General features: G+C 45.6%; 2 protein-coding genes across 3 annotated transcripts in view; one reads left to right on the top strand and one right to left on the bottom strand.

Annotated features, from left to right (window-relative positions):
* FAM118B (family with sequence similarity 118 member B) overlaps window positions 1-5,286 on the bottom strand; it is a 48,347-nt gene extending 43,061 nt beyond the window's left edge. For both annotated transcript variants that reach the window (XM_040255833.1, XM_040255835.1), the window contains exon 1: window positions 5,177-5,286. The gene's annotated coding sequence lies outside the window, so the exon portion shown is untranslated. The remainder of the gene's footprint in view (window positions 1-5,176) is intronic.
* Window positions 5,287-5,357: 71 nt separating this feature from the next.
* On the top strand, window positions 5,358-17,433 carry RPUSD4 (RNA pseudouridine synthase D4). The gene is made up of 7 exons (XM_040255831.1): window positions 5,358-5,574; window positions 5,943-6,108; window positions 7,575-7,776; window positions 12,373-12,466; window positions 12,545-12,689; window positions 13,929-14,026; window positions 14,731-17,433. The coding sequence occupies exons 1-7, from the start codon at window positions 5,383-5,385 to the stop codon at window positions 14,968-14,970; spliced, it is 1,137 nt and encodes a 378-aa protein (XP_040111765.1). The 5' UTR covers window positions 5,358-5,382; the 3' UTR covers window positions 14,971-17,433.
* The last annotated feature ends 1,924 nt before the right edge of the window (window positions 17,434-19,357 follow it).

Raw genomic sequence — 19,357 nt, 5'->3', positions numbered from 1 at the left:
GAGAACAAGACTGGCCTGGTGTTGGTTGGCTCGAGAAGCTAGTGATGGGTACATGAGGTTTATTAGTTTTTTTCTATCATGCAAATGTTTGAAAATTTCTACGATTAAGAAAGAATGCATGATTTTTTTTAAAAGGCAACAAAACTCATGATATTAACAGTATTTGGAAAACAGAAATATGAATGATTTTTCCTTCTACTTTTTTATTTTCAATTTTCTATAATACTTTTATAATGGAAAACATAAAATAAGCTACTTAAAGAAATTCCCTATTTTCTCAAAAGAGCCAGAGCAAGTCCACCCATAATCTAATGAGGTTAAAGTATCATGACAAAAGCATTTCCCACCTCTTAATCAGTTACCTACCCATTCATACACTTTAAAATGGGCCACTTTCTGAGGACAAGTACGGTCTTTTTTTTTTTTTTTTTAATATTTAGTATCTATTTGGCTGTGCTAAGTCTTATTTGAAGCATGTGGGATCTTCGATCTTCATGGCAACAAGCAAGATCTTTAGCTGAAGCATGTGGATCTAGTTCCCCAACCAGGGCCAGAACCCCAGGCCCCCGCGTTAGGAGCACAGAGTCTTAGCCACTGGACCACCAGGGAAGTCCCCAAATATGGTCTTTAAACGGGCCAAGAGCACAAAGGCACACAAACGCAGAACAGATTACAGACAGATTTAACAAAAATAACAATGGTCACCCAGACTGATGGCGGTCATCACCTGGTAGTGTGGTACACACGCTGAATTATAGTGCTTTACAACTGAATCTTACATAATAATAATAGTAAAGAGAATGGAAACCCCCAAAACAGATATGGTCAGGTAAAAATGGGCGATGATTCAAGGGATAATATATAACATGCTTTGGTTTAAAAGCAGAACAAAACTAACTAGTGATACCGTTACTCTTGAGAGTTAGGCAGAGTTTGGGACAAAGACCTTGAACGTGTAAGGCTGCCCTTCGTATGGACCTTAGCACGGGAAGCTCCTCCTCACCTGTGTATGGCCAGCTGGGGACAGGACAGCCACAGCTCCCGGGACAGCTGTCTTCTTCCTCAGTGACACAACAGTAATTTCCACATGTCACAGTATGAAAATAAAGTTTGGGAAGTAGTCGCTTAAGCTCAAACTGTCCTGACCATTGCACAAAAGCTGAATAAACGTGTAACAAGGGGCAATGGTACATCGTAATTTCTTTTTGAAATGTTGGCACAGAAAAAAGCACACACTGTGTTATAGGTCAATACCATTGTTTCTGGTTTTTTTTTTTTTTGGTTTTTTCCTATCTGCACTCCTTCCCACACCCGACCCGTGAAATCTGAAGGTGTATTCCAGCAGCATTCAATGAAGCAAACCTCCGAGCATAAATGTCAGCTCAGGGGCGTAAGGTTAAACTGTGGGAACAGGAGCAAAATCCTGAATCCCTGTGCCAATGCTAAACATATTCAAGGAAAGTCTGACATAAATGCCACTTGATAAGAAAGAGACATATTTAAGTGTCAGTGGATGGCAAGTCTTCATAAAGTAGGAGCTTAGAGCTGCTAAGGATCTTCTTTTATTATTAAATTTTTCATTGCACCTCACAGCACGTGGGATCTTAGTTCCCTGACCAGGGATCAAACCTGCACCCCTGCATTGGAAGTGTGGAGTCTTAACCACTGGACCACCAGGGAACTCTGAAAAGACAATAAACTGAAGCCCAAATTACTCACTTAAGTTCACAAGAGCTCAACTGGGGCCAGTTCCCAGCTGCCAACAACTGCACTTCCCAGGACACCTCCAGAGACCTCTTGCTAATTGCCTCTTTGAATCTCTCTAAAACCATAAAACAATCTCCAAGTACTTCCTGCTTTGCAGGGAAACTGAATCTCTGGTTAATCTGCAACTAGCAAACAACTGTCAAGGAACCAGAAGTTAACCTCATGCCACTAATTAACCTTAAATTTGTGAAATTTAAACACAATTTCCTTTATTAGTCAGTTCCTGTTTATATTTATGAATTAAAAAGAAGGCTTTGTCATTCTTGCACAGGATAGAAAATATTTTTAAAAGCAAACTATCATGGTCTTCTTTATATAGTTATGGGGGAGACACATATGATTAAGTATATCAAGATCTATGTATAGAAGCCATGTTTGTACTCTGTAAGAATAAAGACATCACTAATAAAATTCCCCTCCTTGTACTGAGAAAACAGTCCAGACAAAAGAGGCCCCAACCGAAAAGAGAATATGAGATTGGTGGAGAAGCAGAAAAATCAGCTACCAAGACAGGATCAACTGAATGAGGAAGAGGAAAAAGACAATATGTATCTCTGCATAAGTTCTTTTTTTTTTAATATAAATTTATTTATTTTAATTGGAGGCTAATTACTTTATAATATTGTGTTGCTTTTGCCATACATCAACATGAATCCACCACAGGTGTACACGTGTTCCCAATCCTGAACCCCCCCCCACCTCCCTCCCCGTACCATCCCTCTGGGTCATGCCAGTGCACCAGCCCCAAGCATCCTGTATCCTGCATCGAACCTGGACTGGTGATTCGTTTCTTATATGATATTATACATGTTTCAATGCCATTCTCCCAAATCATCCCACCCTTGCCCTCTCCCACAGAGTCCAGAAGACTGTCCTATACATCTGTGTCTCTTTTACTGTCTCGCATACAGGGTTATCGTTACCATCTTTCTAAATCCCATATATATGCGTTAGTATACTGTATTGGTGTTTTTATTTCTGGCTTACTTCACTCTGTATAATAGGCTCCAGTTTCATCCACCTCATTAGAACTGATTCAAATGTATTTTTTTTAAATGGCTGAGTAATACTCCACTGTGTATATGTACCACAGCTTTCTTATCCATTCGTCTGCTGATGGACATCTAGGTTGCTTCCATGTCCTGGCTATTATAAACAGTACTGCGATGAACATTGGGGTCTGCATAAATTCTTGTGTACTGAGAGCAACTTTATTTCAATAACCAGCAAGTGCCTAGACTCACAGGATAAACATTACGGAAACAAACTTCTGTATCCATATTGGCTAAGCTGTACTGTGATATCAAGCAAACAAAACTCTTCAAATTTCTCTCACAAAGTTTCAACAAGAAAAATCTCAAAGTTCCTTCTCCATTAAAAAAAAAAAAAAAAGGGACCAGTGTTTTTATTCCTAGGCACTATAGTGTATGCCTTGGGTTAAGGTGAAACCCAAGAACACAAGGTCTGAGTCACTGACAATGACATCTGAGTAGGTTCTTCATTTTGTTTCCTGCCACAAAGAAAATTCTGCAGGAACAAGGGTCACTTTTTGAACACTACTAAGGACAAGTTAAGGCAGAAGTAGGTTCCCCGGCCCCGACACGAAACCATAAAAGTCCTTCACCTAAAAGAGGCTTGTAATTAATGTAAGGACACAAACTTAAGTCCTGATGTCCAAATTTTAGAGTCCCTAGAAAGGAGGCTTCAGGTACCTACGAAACGTATAATGTGGGACTGTTTACTGAAATTAGAAACTGGGTCTGGGGCATCAGTAAAAGGTGGTAATTCTCAACTTCTATACCTCTGTGTCTTTCCTGTGAATCTGCGGAAGAAAAACAGTAGGAGAGACAGAGGCTGTTTCCCCAGTCTCCCTTGAAATTCTTCACATTTATAACCATCACCTCTCATTACAGAAACACACACAGGCCTTCTTTCCCCCTCTTTACAAATATATCTACTCCTTCCTCCATTCTTTAGATAAAAAAATGGCCAGAAATCAGATGATTCAAAATGTTCAGACACACCTAATACAAGCCTACAATGCACCTCACCCAGTCCAGGGATATTTGTGAGTTTACTCTGCACCAGATGGGGGGATTAAAAAAAAAAAAAGAATGAATGAATCCTTAAGGCACTCACAGCAGCTGCCAACTGATACATCTTGACCTGCACAACTCAAAAATCAATTTAAACTCAAAGAACAGTACCGGTGTAGGGAAGAAGACCACTGAACCAAGCACAGCCTTACTACTGCCCATCTAGTTTGCAGCATCCTAGCTGATTTCGCTGCTCTCAAAGCCTCCTCCTTTTCAATATGTCCTGCGTTCAACTGTCAGATTCATTTCTATCTTTCAAGGAGTCTCCCTCCTGCTCCAGAAGCTTCACAGACTCCTTAGATCACAGACTCACATCTAGATCAAACTCTTCTTCAGGTTAAAGTTCTTCTACAGGCTAGCTCCACTTACCTGTTCAACTCTGTTTCATGCCAATCCGTTTTAGAGGGGTAGGGCACAAGCCTAGTTCCACTAACTCGTCTGGCAACCTTCATGCTCAGCAGTAACTGTTTCCTCTATCGTCAGCGCAGACCCATTCGCTTTCTGACATCCCTTTAAGGCTCGGGCATCATCCTTAACAAATGGCAGGTGTGTCCCAAGCTACTTTTATAGTGTTACTATCCCAACCAGACGTTCCTCTTCCCTGCCACCCCTTAGTGAAGTCAAAAAGTCTTGACTTCATGAAGTCGCAAGCAGTATGGGCATGGGGGTCCCAACGCTGCACTTTGTAAGAGAAAGGAAGGATATGGAGAGACTCCGCAAACGGCGGAGGAGGAAATGAAGGAGAAAAGGGAAGGGAAGGTTCCTGCTCTGTACTTCGTCTTCTCTTTGGAAGCCGCGGGGTGGGGTGGGGGTGGGGGGACGGGAGTTGAAGGAGGAGACTCCAAGAAATGAATTCTTGAAGGCGGCAGAAAAAACTCAAGGTGCTCGCCAGGAAGGAAATACAGGCCCCTGGGTAACGGAAGGGGCTCCCCATCACCCCTGGGAGAGAAGGACTAGTTACAACGTGAAACAAAGAGGTTGGGAGTCAGGAGGTGAGGGGTGGAGAGGTTTCACTGATCCCGCCATCTCCGAAGGTCGAGCCATAAGGAAAGGAGAAAAGACGCGAGGCGTCCCTCGGGGCAAGAGGGACAGGGTGGGCGCCTCAAGAGGGCTCTGAGGCGAGCATTCATGGGGCATCTCTTCTACCAGGCGCGGGGGCGGGGAGGTGGTTTTGAGTGGGGTCATCTCTCAAAGGGAGAAACGGTTTCCCGAGACAGGGATCTCCGAGAACGGAAACCCTGGGTCCGCAGAAACGTTAAAGCTTTGAGGCACCGGCATTCCGCAGTCCCAACCCGGCTTTCGCACACACTCACCGCGTCTCCTCCAAACGCCACCGCTCCAGCTGCAGCTACCGGCCGGCGCAGCCGCACTCAGGGCGCACCGCCCCCACGTGATGCGCCCCGGGCCCCGCCCCGCCATGCCCACGTGACTCGCAGGGCCCGCCCACCCGTTCTCCCGCGGGCCCTTTCTTTGCTCTCCTCTGGGCGTGGCCTTGCCTCGCCCCTCCTTTCTCGGCAAGATGGCGGCGCCCGGCTGTAGCGCGCCCGGCCTCTGGGTCCGGGGCTCCGGGCAGTGTCTCGGAAGTCTTTTCACCCTGTACTCAAAACCACTTTGTTCCGCTGCTGCTGCTGCTGCCTCTCGGCCCCTGGATGCTCAGCGATTAGCAGAGAGACTCCGGGCCCAGAAACAGCAACAAAAGACGAAGGAGCCGGTGAGTCCAGAAAGACCACAACTCCCAAGAGGCAGTGCGCTCACTGGGGTGAGGGAGGGAAGTAGGCGGGTCCTCTGACACCTGCCAGGTAAATGTCAAGGGCTTGTGGTGGGAGAACTGGGAGAAAGCGAAGGGGACAGCTAAGCAGGGTGCGGGATCTTCCTGTGGGCTGGGTCTTTGGCTCCTGCCGACCCCAGCCTTAAGCCCTACTTGGGGACCAGTGGGACAGACACGCACCCCTGCTCTCAAATTACTCGAGGAAGGCGCTCATCTAGTGCAGAGATACAGGCATTCCCTTCCCAAATTCTCACCCAGATTTAGGGAAAGACCTCCTCACCGGACATTGCCCGTCTCTCCTCTTCCCCTAGGCGCCCACAAACCCTGTTCAGCGGAGAGTGCGAGAACTAGTGCGGTTCACAGAGCAGCTGCAGCGCGTCCACCCCAATGTGCTGGCTAAGGCGCTGAGCCGGGGAATTGTCCATCAGGACAAGGACCTTGTGGTCATCAATAAGCCCTACGGTCTCCCTGTGCATGGTGAGGAGCACGTGGCGGGGAAGGGGGAGGGGCGCTGCTGCTTTCTGTTACAAGGAAGGGCAACTCTGACATTACTCCTGGGACTTTCTGAAGCTTTGCTTTCAGAGTAATTAAATTTTTGTAATGAAACTCCAGTAGTTTGGCCACCTCATGCGAAGAGTTGACTCATTGGAAAATACTTTGATGCTGGGAGGGATTGGGGGCAGGAGGAGAAGGGGATGACAGAGGATGAGATGGCTGGATGGCATCACGGACTCGATGGACGTGAATCTGAGTGAACTCCGGGAGTTGGTGATGGACAGGGAGGCCTGGCGTGCTGCGATTCATGGGGTCACAAAGAGTCGGACACGACTGAGCGACTGAACTGAAGGATACTAACCTATGTAAGACACCAGAGAGGACACAGAGATAAATAAGACGGTCCCCATCTTCCAAGCATCTGGCAGCCAACAGTATGGAATTTGCTGTGTGCCAGCCTCCACCAGGGATTTCTATAGAGGACCAAGGCTGTGTAGTTCCTGTGTTCAAATTATTTTCCATCAAAATTGGGAAAAAGGACATAACATGTGTTGGTGTATAACTAGCAAAACCCCAGGGCACCTCGACCGTAATGGACACCTCGACCCTGATGTTTTTTATTTTCAGAGATAACTGGAGTGAGTCAGGAAAGATTGATAGAAAAAATGCATTTGTGGAAAGGGTTTTGCTGGAGGGAAAGGCATGTTTTAGCTAGACGTACAAATGCTTTGGGGGGAGATACAGAGATGGTTGTACATGAAAACAAGGAATTAAGTTAGACATTGCCTAGTGCTTTGTGTGTATTTTTTTCTCTTATCCTTCGATTAAGTTTCTTTCCTTTTCATTCCCCAAGAAATAATTATTATCCTGATATTTACATTTTGTAGATAAGAAAACTAAAAGTTGAAAAGGGTAAGTAATCTGTCTAAGGTCAATGGCTAGTTAGGAGGCTCCATAGAGTGGAACCCAGGAATGCCCATCCTTTCAACTCCTCGGTAATGCCTCAGGAGGGCCTTATGTTCTTGCATTTCTCACTAGGGTTTACTTGGCAGATTCTCAAGCCTGTGTTTATATAGTGAAATATCTGACCTCCTCATTTTGGTTGCTAATTTTAGTTTGAGTACATAAATACCTTTAAAAAATTGTTTATGTCTGAGGAGAAAGCCACATACCTTGGGATCTTGTTTCTTAAAGTTTATTATGCATATAAGTCACTTGGGCGTTTTGTTAAAATGCAGAGTTTGATTCATTATCTGGGGTGGGGGCCTGAGATTCCTTTCTAGCAGGTTCCCCGGGCATACTCACATGTTGCTAGTCCCTGGACCACACTTCAATTTTACTGCCCTCAAGAGCATCTGCTGTTAATCCAGTAATCTGCTTTTCCCAAGTCGAGGTCTTTGATGGGATCTTTCCCTGGCCACTCAGATCTCTGGCTCTTTCCTTCTCAGGTGGCCCTGGGGTCAAGCTCTGCATCAGTGATGTACTGCCTGTCCTGGCAAAGATACTTCACGGCCCCAAGGCAAAGCCGCTGCACCTGTGCCATCGGCTGGACAAGGAAACCACAGGTGTGATGGTGTTGGCTTGGGAAAAAGAAGTGGCACATCAAGTCCAAGAGCTGTTTAGAACCCGTCAGGTGACAAAGAAGTACTGGTACGAAACCTGTCAATAGCGGTCGAGGTGGTGTCGCCCCTCTTTCATTTCTTCAGCTCTTCTTACATCAGGAATCCCTGGTGACAGAAGGCACTGTCTTAGGATCTCTGGACATATAAAAATTATGGGAAATAGATTTAGTGCTTAGACTATTAGAGTCTGATAGTATAGTGGTTCCTAATTATGGCTGTACATAAAAATTATTAAAAATTAATTATGCAAGTAATATGATTTGATTGTTGTGGTAAAATGTCAGACAACATAGATAAAGCAAAAAAAAAAAAAAGTCCTGGAGAATTCTCTCATTCTGTTATTCTCGTTCCTTCCCTTGGGGTAGTTTGGTTTTTATTCCTGTGTGGCTTACTCATGCTATTTATATACGTGTCTGATGCAGGTTCGATCCCTGAGTTGGGAAGAGCTGCTGGAGGAGGGCATAACAACCCACTCTAGTATTCTTGCCTAGGAAATCCCATGGACAGAAGAGCCTGGTGGGCTACAGTCCATAGGGTTGCAAAGAGCAAGACACGATGGAGTGCCTGAGCACACTGATCTGAATACTGTGTGTGTGTGTGCATGCGTGACATTGTACAGTGCACACTGTACTTTTCCAACCTAACTCTTCGTCTGTAGGCTCTTTCCACGTCGGTGCATATAGACTTACCTCAGTTTTTGTTTATTTGGCTGCGCGGGGTCTTAATTGCAGTGTGCGGGATCTTTGATCTTCACTGTGGCATGTGGGATCTTCAGTTGCCGCATAGGAACTCTGAATTGTGGCACGTGGGATCTAATTCCCTGACGAGGGATCGAACCCAGGCCCCCGCCACTGGACCACCAGAGAAGTCCCAATCTTAGTTTTTTTTTTTTTTAATAAATATAATTTATTTTTTAATTGAAGGATAATTGCTTTACAGAATTTTGTTGTTTTCTGTCAAACCTCAACATGAATCAGCCATAGGTGTACGTATATCCCTTCCCTCCTGAACCTCCCTCCCATCCCACCCCTCTAGGTTGATACAGACCCCCTGTTTGAGTTTCCTGAGACCTACAGCAAATTCCCATTGGCTATCTGTTTTACATATGGTAATGTCAGTTTCCATGTTACTCTCTCCATACATCTCACCCTCTCCCCATGTCCATAAATCTATTCTCTATGTCTGTTTCTCCATTGCTGTCCTGCCAATAAATGCTTCGGTACCATCTTCTTAGATTCTGTATATATGTGTTTGTGTGTGATGTTCATCTTTCTCTTTCTGACTTACGTCACTCTGTATAATAGGCTCTAGGTCCATCCACCTCATTAGAACTGACTCAGAGGCATTCCTTTTTATAGCTGAGTAGCATTCCATTGTGTATCTGTACCACAACTTCTTTATCCATTCATCTCTCGATGGACATCTAGGTTGCTTCCATGTTCTAGCTATTGTAAATGGTGCTGCAGTGAACAGTGGGATATATGTGTCTTTTTTGATTTTGCCAACCTTAGTTTTTTTATAGAAGAAAGGTACATGAGCAAAAAAGAAACCACTCCTATCCCCCATCTACTCAATTTCCTGTTCCTGAAGCAGTTACTGTTGCTAGTGTCTTGTGTAAACTTGTAGAGTTATGTCAGATATATATAAGCAGATGATTGTATGGCAGCATATTTTGCATTGCTTTGCAACCTGCTTTTTTCACTTGGACAGTATATCTTGGAGGGCCTTTTGTGTTGCACAGTTAGAGCTGTCTCCTTTTCAATGGCTTTATTGTATGTATTCGTTGTATAGATATATCATAACTTCCTTATTGATGTTTAGGTAGTTTTCAATTTTTCAAAGCTTCTTGCAAAGAATATGTGAGTATATCCTTAGGACAAATGCCCAGAAATGGAATTGCTGGGCTGAAGGGTGCACACTTTATAAAATTTGAATACTACCCAAGTTGCTCTCCAAAATGCTGCTGCTGCTAAGTCACTTCAGTCGTGTCTGACTCTGTGCGACCCCATAGACGGCAGCCTACTAGGCTCCCCCGTCCCTGGTATTCTCCAGGCAAGAACACTGGAGTGGGTCGCCATTTCCTTCTCCAATGCATGAAAGTGAAAAGTGAAAGTGAAGTCGCTCAGTCGTGTCTGACTCTTAGCGACCCCATGGACCGCAGCCTACCAGATTCCTCCATCCATAGGATTTTCTAGGCAAGAGTACTGGAGTGGGGTGCCATTGCCTTCTCCACCAAAATGATGATGTCAGTTTTTATTCCCACTAGCAGTGATGAGTATCCACTTCCCATTATGCCTGACCAATTCATTTTTAAAAGGTTTGCCACTCTGTTGGTAAATATATATATTTTTTATTTTCTGTTTCCCTGTTAACTAGTGATGTTGGCTGGTTTTGTATGTGTGTGTGTGTATTTATCAGCAGTTTGAGTTTTCCTTTCTGTGAACAGACTGTTTTCTTTTGCCTGTGTTCTATAAGGTTATTATTTTCTTTTTGATTGGTGACCATTCTTTTCATATTTTGGATGTTAGTCCTTTTTGTATTATAGATTTTGAAGTTGCTTTGCTATGTTGGGAACCTTAAAAAACATCTATATGCTTGAGACCCACCCACAGAGGTTCTGATTCATAAGTCTGGTGGGTGTGAGGTTTAGGTATCTGTATCTTTAAAAAGCTCCACAAATGACTCTGACGAGGAATGAGGTTTTAAGAATCACCTCAATGAGAGATGACAGGTAATGGAGCAAGTTTAGCATGGTAGCTAAATGCTCAGAAAGATCTGTGTTCAGCTCTCACCCATGTTATTTACCAGTGTGAGACTTTAGGTAATTTATTGAGCCTCTCTTACTAGATTTGGGATTCTTTGAGAGCAGGGATTTTTTTTTTCTTTCTTTCCTTTTTTTTTTTTGTTTGGGGCATGTGGTGCACACAGCGTGGCTTAGGAAACTTTCCCAACCAGGGTTTGAACCCAGGCCCCCTGCAGTGGAAGCACAGAGTCTCAACCACTGGGTGGCCAGGGAAGTCTGACCAGTAGGGACTTTTGTCTTATTCATCCATATAAAACCAGTGCCTACCTAAATAATTGCCTGTTTACATTCAGTTAGTATTTATTGGCTGAACGTTTTTGAGCAGGAGCAATAGGTCATTAGGAAGGGTCATCTAGTGGTTATAAATCAGTGTAAGTATGGTAAAATGCATCAGATAGCAGTCTAAGCTGCTACCAACCTACGGCTGGGTGTCCAGAGTGTGAGATGTTATATCTGAGAGGGCTTTTGACTCCTGGGCCAGCAATTCTGTGTTAGGCTGATTGACCTGGAGGAGCTTTAAACGTAAGGACAAATCAGAGTCTTCTACCTGTCTGCGGTGTGACGGACCTCCAACAAAAGAGGTTGGGAGTGAGTTACTGAACTGTGTTTGGGCTTCCTGTGACTTTTGGAGCATATTTCCTCCCTGTTTTATCTACCTGGCAAATAGAGCAGGAGCAGTCCTATGAATTTTTCATTCAGTTCATTTTATTTATTCATTTCTTTCCTATGCAACTTGAATTTACCATCTTTTATCCTTTTAAAAAGAAAAATATAAAAGATACAAAACTATATTATCCCCCTTTAAAATGAAACTGCCCATACTCACTTTTAAAGGCTGGATGAAAGACCATGTTACTAATATAATTGTTTTTGTTTGTTTTCCTGTTTCCCACCCCCCCACAGTATTCTGCAATCAGCATATTTACTTTAGTAGCAGAAAAGATAAGTTTGTAAGAATAGTGACAGCTGTCAGGCTAAGCGCTATACCAAGAGATTATTTGGGACCCTCTGACCCTCAGAACTCACTATCAGTTCAGTTCAGTTCAGTCACTCAGTCATGTCCGACTCTTTGCGACCCCATGAATTGCAGGATGCCAGGCCTCCCTGTCCATCACCAACTCCTGGAGTTCCCTCAGACTCACGTCCATCAAGTCAGTGATGGCATCCAGCCATCTCATCCTCTGTCGTCCCCTTCTTCTCCTGCCCCCAATCCCTCCCAGCATCAGTCTTTTGAGGTAGCCAAAGTACTGGAGCTTCAGCTTTAGCATCATTCCTTCCAAAGAAATCCCAGGGTTGATCTCCTTCAGAATGGACTGGTTGGATCTCCTTGCAGGCCAAGGGACTCGCAAGAGTCTTCTCCAACACCACAGTTCAAAAGCATCAATTCTTCGGCGCTCAGCCTTCTTCACAGTCCAACTCTCACATCCATACATGACCACAGGAAAAACCATAGCCTTGACTAGGTGGACCTTAGTCGGCAAAGTAATATCTCTGCTTTTGAATATACTATCTAGATTGCTCATAACTTTTTTTCCAAGGAGTAAGCGTCTTTTAATTTCATGGCTGCAGTCACCATCTGCAGTGATTTTAGAGCCCAAAAAAATAAAGTCTGACACTGTTTCCACTGTTTCCCCATCTATTTCCCATGAAGTGATGGGACCAGATGCCATGATCTTCGTTTTCTGAATGTTGAGCTTTAAGCCAGCTTTTTCACTCTCCTCTTGTAGTGCAGAAAGTTCAGCATGAAACCTCTAAGTAGCCAAATAACCAAGGAGCATTCCCTCATCTCTACGGCTCAGGCAGGGTTTGTGTGTCCCCCAGGGCCATCACCGTGCGCGTCCCGGTGCCTGAAGCGGGAGTCGTGGACATCCCCATTGTCGAGAAGGAGGCGCAGGGCCAGCAGCATCACCGCAAGGTGGGTGGGTGAGCACCTCTGGAGGGACGGGTTTTCTGCTCGTCCTTTGAAGTCATGTCTCGATTTCTTTGGCTGCAGATGACGCTGTCCCCAAGCTACCACATGGATGATGGGAAGATGGTGAGGGTTCGGAGCAGCCGGAACGCACAGCTGGCAGTGACTCAGTACCAGGTGCTGAGCAGCAGCCTGTCCGCCGCCCTCCTGGAGCTCCAGCCTATTACCGGTGAGGGTGCTGTTCTGCAGCAGGTGGCACAGCCGCGGGGCTCCTCAGGGCTTCACGCAGGGCCTCATGCTGGGCCCCGCCCTGCCTCTGAGCCCCCGGTATTATGAGGTGCTGAGGTTGTACCAGAGTGTGCTTCTGATGCTGATCCGAGGCTGGGAGCTCTTATGGGGATGGGATTGTGAAAAACAGTAGCATAAGGATGTGAACAGTTTGCTTACGTTTACTTAAAAATTTGCAAACGGGTTCCTCAAAAAGATGTCTGTCCACCACTGTTCATAGCGGCGCTATACACAGTAGCCAAAAGGTGAACACAACCCACATGTCCATCAGCAGATGATTGGAAGGACACGGTGGTACTTCATGCAGTGAAATATTACCCAGCCATAGAAAAGAAGCAGGTTCTGACACGTGCTTCAGGTGGATCAAACCTTACAGACACTACGCTAAATTAAAGAAGCCCAGCGCAAAAGGGCACACACTGTATGATTCCACTTATGTGAGATACCTAGAGTCGTCAGGTTCGTAGAGATGGATAGCAGAGTGGCGGTTACAGGGGCTGGAGGGAGGAGGGGGTGGGGAGTTACGGTTTATGGAGACAGGGTTTCAGTTTGGGGCGAAAGGGTTCTGGAGATGGACAGTGGTGATGGTTCCAGAGCAGTGTGAATGTACTTAATGCCACTGAACTGAACGCTTAAAACGGATTAAAATGGTAAACCTTGGGACTTCCCTGGTAGTCCAGTGGTTAGAACTTTGAGCTTCCACTGCAGGAGCACAGATTCCATGCCGGTTGGGGAACTTAGGTCCTGCATGCCGTGCTGTGCAGCCTTAAAAAAAAGAGAGAATTCCTAATGAACTACTTTCAAATTCTGTTTTTAAAAAAAGTTCAAATTTTATGTATATTTTGCATAATATAAAAATAAATGTGCCAAGTAGTACTATTTAATGTTATACGATAAAGTTATTTTTTTAAAAAGCAAAAGGCATGGCAGTGATACGCCTCAAGTTGATCGGAGTGGTTATGTGTGGTGGAAAGGGAACTGTGACAGAGAGGGGTACTTAGAGGCTTAACAGTATTATTTCCTAATAGCTTATCATTTGTTATATTATCCTTTACACTTCATTGTAGTTGGGGTTTTGCCAATTTTACTGTGCTTTGATCTAATATGATTAGAAGCAGATGCCGCCAGTAATATCGTTTCTTTAGCTAATCACAAGTCTCCTCCCTTTCCCTTTTTAAAGGAATAAAACATCAGCTTCGTGTTCACCTGTCTTTTGGGTTGGATTGCCCAGTCCTTGGTGATCATAAGTACTCAGACTGGAACAGGCTGGCCCCCCAGGTAATATCTTTTTGACCCAAGATGCAACAGAATAAGGGAGAAAACTTATGCCTTCCCCTTGTTAAATCCCTAAAGTCAGTTGCAGCAAAGGCGTGTCAATGGTTTTCAGACACAGCACCTCGCCAGCTGGGCTGCCCTGGTGGCTCAGCAGTAAAGAATCCACCTGCAGTGCAGGAGACATGGGGGTCACGGGTTCAGTCTCTGGTTCAGAAAGATCCGCTGGAGGAGAGCATGGCAACCCACTCCAGTATTCTTCCCCGGAGAATCCCATGGACAGAGAAGCCTGGCAGGCTACAGTCCATGGGGTCACAAAGAGTCTGACACGACTAAGCAACTAAACAACAATAATCCTCCTGCTAGCTCTTTAGGTTAGGGAGAAATTCAGAAGCAGACAGGAGACTTTCTGAAGGCTCAAAGCAGCCTTTCATGCTATTGCTTAAGAGCCTTGGTAGAAACTTGTTTCTCACTGTTACAGCTCATTCTCTCAGAAAGCCAGAGAACTGGCCAAAGAGCGCTTTCCCAGTGTGGTGGGTTTTCTGTCACGTGGGTTCTGAACCCTTCCTAGAGATGGTCCAGAAGCAGGCTGTCCCTCACCGTCATCCGGGGAGGTCAGTGATGGGGCCCGGAAGTGGAAGTCTTCTACCCCTGGCTGCTGGTCGGAGGCGCCGCTGGCCTAGCTCTCACAAGCTCTTTCCTTTGTGTAGAAACTGTCTGCCGGGATCCTGAAGAAGCTAGGGCTACAGCAGTCCAAGGCCCGCCACCTCCCCCTGCACCTGCATGCCTGCCAGCTGACCCTGCCTGCCCTGCAGCCCCAGAAGGAAGAACTCACCTTGCTCTGCAGGCCTCCTCGCTACTTTGTCAACTCCTTGCGCCGTCTGGGCTTAAAGATGCCGAGTCGGGACCATAGTGCGGGTGATGAAGCCGCACAGCCAGGAGCCCAGTGAAGACGGTCGGGCAGTCTGCCCTGAATTCTTCACTTTGTTTAAGGGACTCTGCCGACTTCTCACCGGGGCCAGACTCCAAAAGAGCCAGGTGTGAAGAGTTGGAGAAACTGCTGCTTCGGGGCTTTTACTGGAGGCTAGCATCTGTTTCCCACCATTCTGGTCACACTCTGGGAAAACCAGCAGGCAGCTTCCCTGCCTCCAAGTCGACAGGAGTCCAGGATAAGGAGAGCGAAAGCCCGGGACTGCTGATCCGGCATGGTTTTTACCCAGCAATGAAGCACTTGATCTATCAGGACGGTTCCTGTGGTTGGAGAGAACGTGATGGTTATCTAGCTCAGAGAGGGATTCAGGAGCAGTTTCTGTCTTCATGGAGTCACAGGACCACTCGGCAAAGCCTTTCTGCTTGATTTGTTCAGTGCCAGCTTTTTAAAAATATTATTATTGGAGTTTGATCGCTTTACAATGTTGTGTTAGTTTCTGCTATGCCACCAAGTGAATCAGCTGTGTGTATACATACCTCCCCTCCCTCTTGAGCCTCCCACCCTCCCATCCCACCCCTCCAGGTCATCGCAGAGCGCCGAGCGGAGCTCCCCATGCTGCACAACGCCTCCCGCCAGCCATCTACATTTTCCAGATGGTAATGTACAGATGTCAGCGCTACTTCCCAGTTCATCCCACTCTCTCCTTCCCACCCCATTTCTGCATTTCTCCCCACCCTCTACATCTTCATCTCCATTCCTGCCGGGCAATTAGGGTCAGCTGCACCATTTTTCTAGCTTCTATCTATAGGCATTAATACACGATATTTGTTTTCCTCTTTCTGATTTCATTCTGTATGACAGTCTCTAGGTCCATCCACATCATTACAGATAACCCAGTTTCTTTCATTTTTATGTGTAATATTCCATTGTATGTATGTACACATCTTTATCCATTCATCTGTTGATGGATCAGTCGCAGATTCTGTAGACAGTGGTCAAGGATTCTCGCCTGGCTCAGCCCAGGAGCCTTGCTGTGCGAGTGATGGTGGAGCCTGTGAAGGGGTGTTCAGTGAGCAAGGAAAGCAGGTGTATACGATGGGCAGGTAACAAAAGCAAGTAGAGCATGCAGGGTGTTAGGCCGTGGTGGGAGCCGTGATGGGAGCACCCGTATACCTAAAGAGGGCAGCAGTTAGCTCCAGCTGAATGTCACTCTGGGGGAACAGATTTCATAACTTTTTGTAACAGTACAATGTTGCAAACAAATACACCTCATGTTACCTTGGCTGAGCTGAGAAAACTGGGAATGATGGCAGAGTTGGGGAGGGACCCCATTAGGTGCTCTCTCTCTGTTGAAAACAACTTTCTAAACCCACTTTCCTGTTTGCATAATACTGTTACCCTGCACCATGGACTTAACTTTAGAAGCACAGATGAGGTCACTGTGTGTGTGCTCCCCAGCAAGAGAAGCCACCGCAATGAGAAGCCCTCACATCACAATCAGAGAAGGGCCCTCCCTCGCCGCAACTAGAGAAAACCCTCGCACAGCAACCAAAACTCAGTGCATCTAAAAATAAGTTAATTAAAAAAATTTTTTAAAGATAGTGTTTTTAAAAATTTTTTTGAGGTGCCAGGTTTGGGGTAGCATCTCAACCCCATCACCAAATAGCTGCAAAGTCAGGGGTTCCTTCTCAGGCTTGATAGTCCTCTAGAACAACTCTCAAAACTCAGCTCTACTTGCTATTGCAGTTTTTAATACGGCAATAAAAGAGGAGGCTCATGGGGTGGAGGTCTGCGAGGGTCCCAGACATGAAGCTACCCTGGCCCCTCCCTGGGGATTCAGGACTACCGCCGTCCACGTGCACAGAGGGTGACAACCACAAAGGTCAAATAAGCTTCAATGCCTGGAGTCTTTATTGGGGTTTCATCATATCAGCAAGATTGATTAGATCACTGGTTATTGAACTCAGTCCAACTCTCCATCTCTAATCACATGATTGGTCTATTGACATACCACTGACGGGCCTGTACCCTGACACTCCCCAGGGGTTATACAAACTGTCAGGACCCATCCTAAGTAACAAAGACACTCCTATCATTCCAAAGATTTAGAGGCTTCCTCCCAGGAGGCAGGGACAAAAGCCGGGCAAATTCCTTACTACACAATACTGTTAGCCCCTTGCACTCTGTTCTGGAGTCATCTCCATGTCCTAGATAGGGACCCCTTCACCTTTCAGCCTCCTTGGTGGCTGTCTGTGTATACGCCTCCATCAGCTAGAGCCTTAAGGTTCTCTTGGACCAGTGGCCTTGAAATATTTCTGTTCACTTCCTTTCTCGCACCCCACTTGGCACACCCTTATCTGCTGTGATCCAGGGCAGTGAGAATGGGGTTTTAATCAAGCCTGATCACCTGGGAGGGTAAAACTCTGCTTTCCTGGGGATGTTCTCTGCTGTGCTCCCAGTCACAATAAACTGTGTGTGCTCAGTCATGTCCAACTCTTTGCTGTCCCAGAAGACTGTAGCCTGCCCGGCTCCTCTGTCCATGTAATTTCCCAGGCAAGACTGCTTGAGTGAGTTGCCATTTCCTCCTCCAGGGGATCTTCTTCACCCAGGGGTGGAACCTGAGTCTCCTGCCTCTTTCCTTGCAGGAGAATTCTTTACCACTTAACCATCAGGGAAGCCTTGGGGGGCACGGTAAACAGGCTTCAAATACTGCTGGGAAGAACGGTTAGAGCTGACTAGGGGTTGGTACGGGTGGGGAAGGGGGAGGACCTAGGATGACTCCCGGGGAACCTATCCTGAGTAGCAGGGTGGATGAGGTGGGTTACAGTAAACAGAGGAGGAAGAGGTTTGGGGGCCCCTCCCAAGCCTGCGTCAGTGCTCTCATACAGCTGTGTGTCCAGAGGGGGCCTGGGGAAGGGCAATTACCCCGTGTGCCCGGAGCACCGAAAATTGCTCGTCACCCCTCACTTCCTGCCGCATATCCTAGTCATTCCCTGTAATTACACCTGTCTCCTACCTTCTCGTGGGCAGGCATGGTGCTTCCCTCTTTGGCCCCCAAGCCCTATACCTGTAAACTCTTGAAAAGTGGCTAGTGAACAGTAAGGCGGTCCCCCGACTCTGGTAGCTCTCAGGGGCTGGATCTAGATGGGCTTTCAGTTCAAATGATGGCTCTGATAGTTATTGGCTGACTGCACATAATTTATTTAACTTATCTGAGCCTCAGTTCGAGCACCTGCAAAATGGGCATAATAACTACCTCCATGACACAGATATTTTGAAGGATTAATGGAAACAATTCATATTGAGTTCCCAGAAGAGTTCCTGACAGATGGCAAGGACCCAAATAATGTAATAATAAGTTGTGTGTGTGTGTGTGCTCAGTCGCTAAATTGTATCTGATTCTTTGTAATCCCCTGGACTGTAGCTCATCACACTTCTCTGTCCATGGAATTCTCCAGGCAAGAATACTGGAGTGGGTTGCCATTTTCTTCTCCAGGGGATCTTCCTGACCCAGGCATCAAACCTGTGTCTCCTGCATTGGCAGGCAGATTCTTTACTACTGAACCACCTGGGAATCCGGTAATGTTAGGTTAAAGCAGGTTAAATTTGCCATTTTTATTGAGATGGTATGCACATGCTATAAAATTCACCCATTCAAAGTGTAGAATTCAGTGGCTTTAGTACATTCCTAGAATTGGACAATTAGCACCCCAATCTAATTTCAGAATATTTTAATTCTCACAAAAAAGAATATCCATTTTTAAATTAATATATCTCCTTTTGTTTGTTGTGCTTTTGATGTCATATATTTTAAAATTGCCTAATCCAAATTCAGAGATTTACCTATTTTTCCCCTCTTAATAGTTTTCTAGGTTTAGCTGTTACATTTTGGGACTATCAGTTCAGTTCAGTTCAGTCGCTCAGTTGTGTCCGACTCTGTGAGACCCCATGGACTGCAGCACGGCAGGCCTCCCTGTCCATCACCAACTCCCAGAGTTTACTCAAACTCAAGTCCATTGAGTCAGTGATGCCATCCAACCATCTCATCCTCTGTTGTCCCCTTTTCCTCCTGCCTTCAATCTTTCCCCGCATCAGGGTCTTTTCAAATGAGTCAGTTCTTCACATCAGGTGGCCAACGTATTGGAGTTTCAGCTTCAGCATCAGTCCTTCCAATGAATATTCAGGACTGAATTCCTTTCCATTTAAAATTAACTTTTGAGCATGATATATTAAGGTGTTCAGCTTTGCATGTAGATAGCCAATGGTCCTAGCATCCTTTGTTGAAAAGATTTTTTTTTTTTTAAAGGATCCACATATTTGTTTGTTGTTGATGTGGACCATTTTTAAAGTCTATTGAATTTGTTACAATATTATTTCTGTTTTATGTTTTGTTTTTTGAGATGTGA

The sequence above is a fragment of the Oryx dammah genome, unplaced genomic scaffold, assembly GCF_014754425.2.
Source record: "Oryx dammah isolate SB20612 unplaced genomic scaffold, SCBI_Odam_1.1 HiC_scaffold_15, whole genome shotgun sequence".
NCBI classification, from domain to species: domain Eukaryota; kingdom Metazoa; phylum Chordata; class Mammalia; order Artiodactyla; family Bovidae; genus Oryx; species Oryx dammah.
This window is presented reverse-complemented; position numbering and strand designations above follow the sequence as displayed.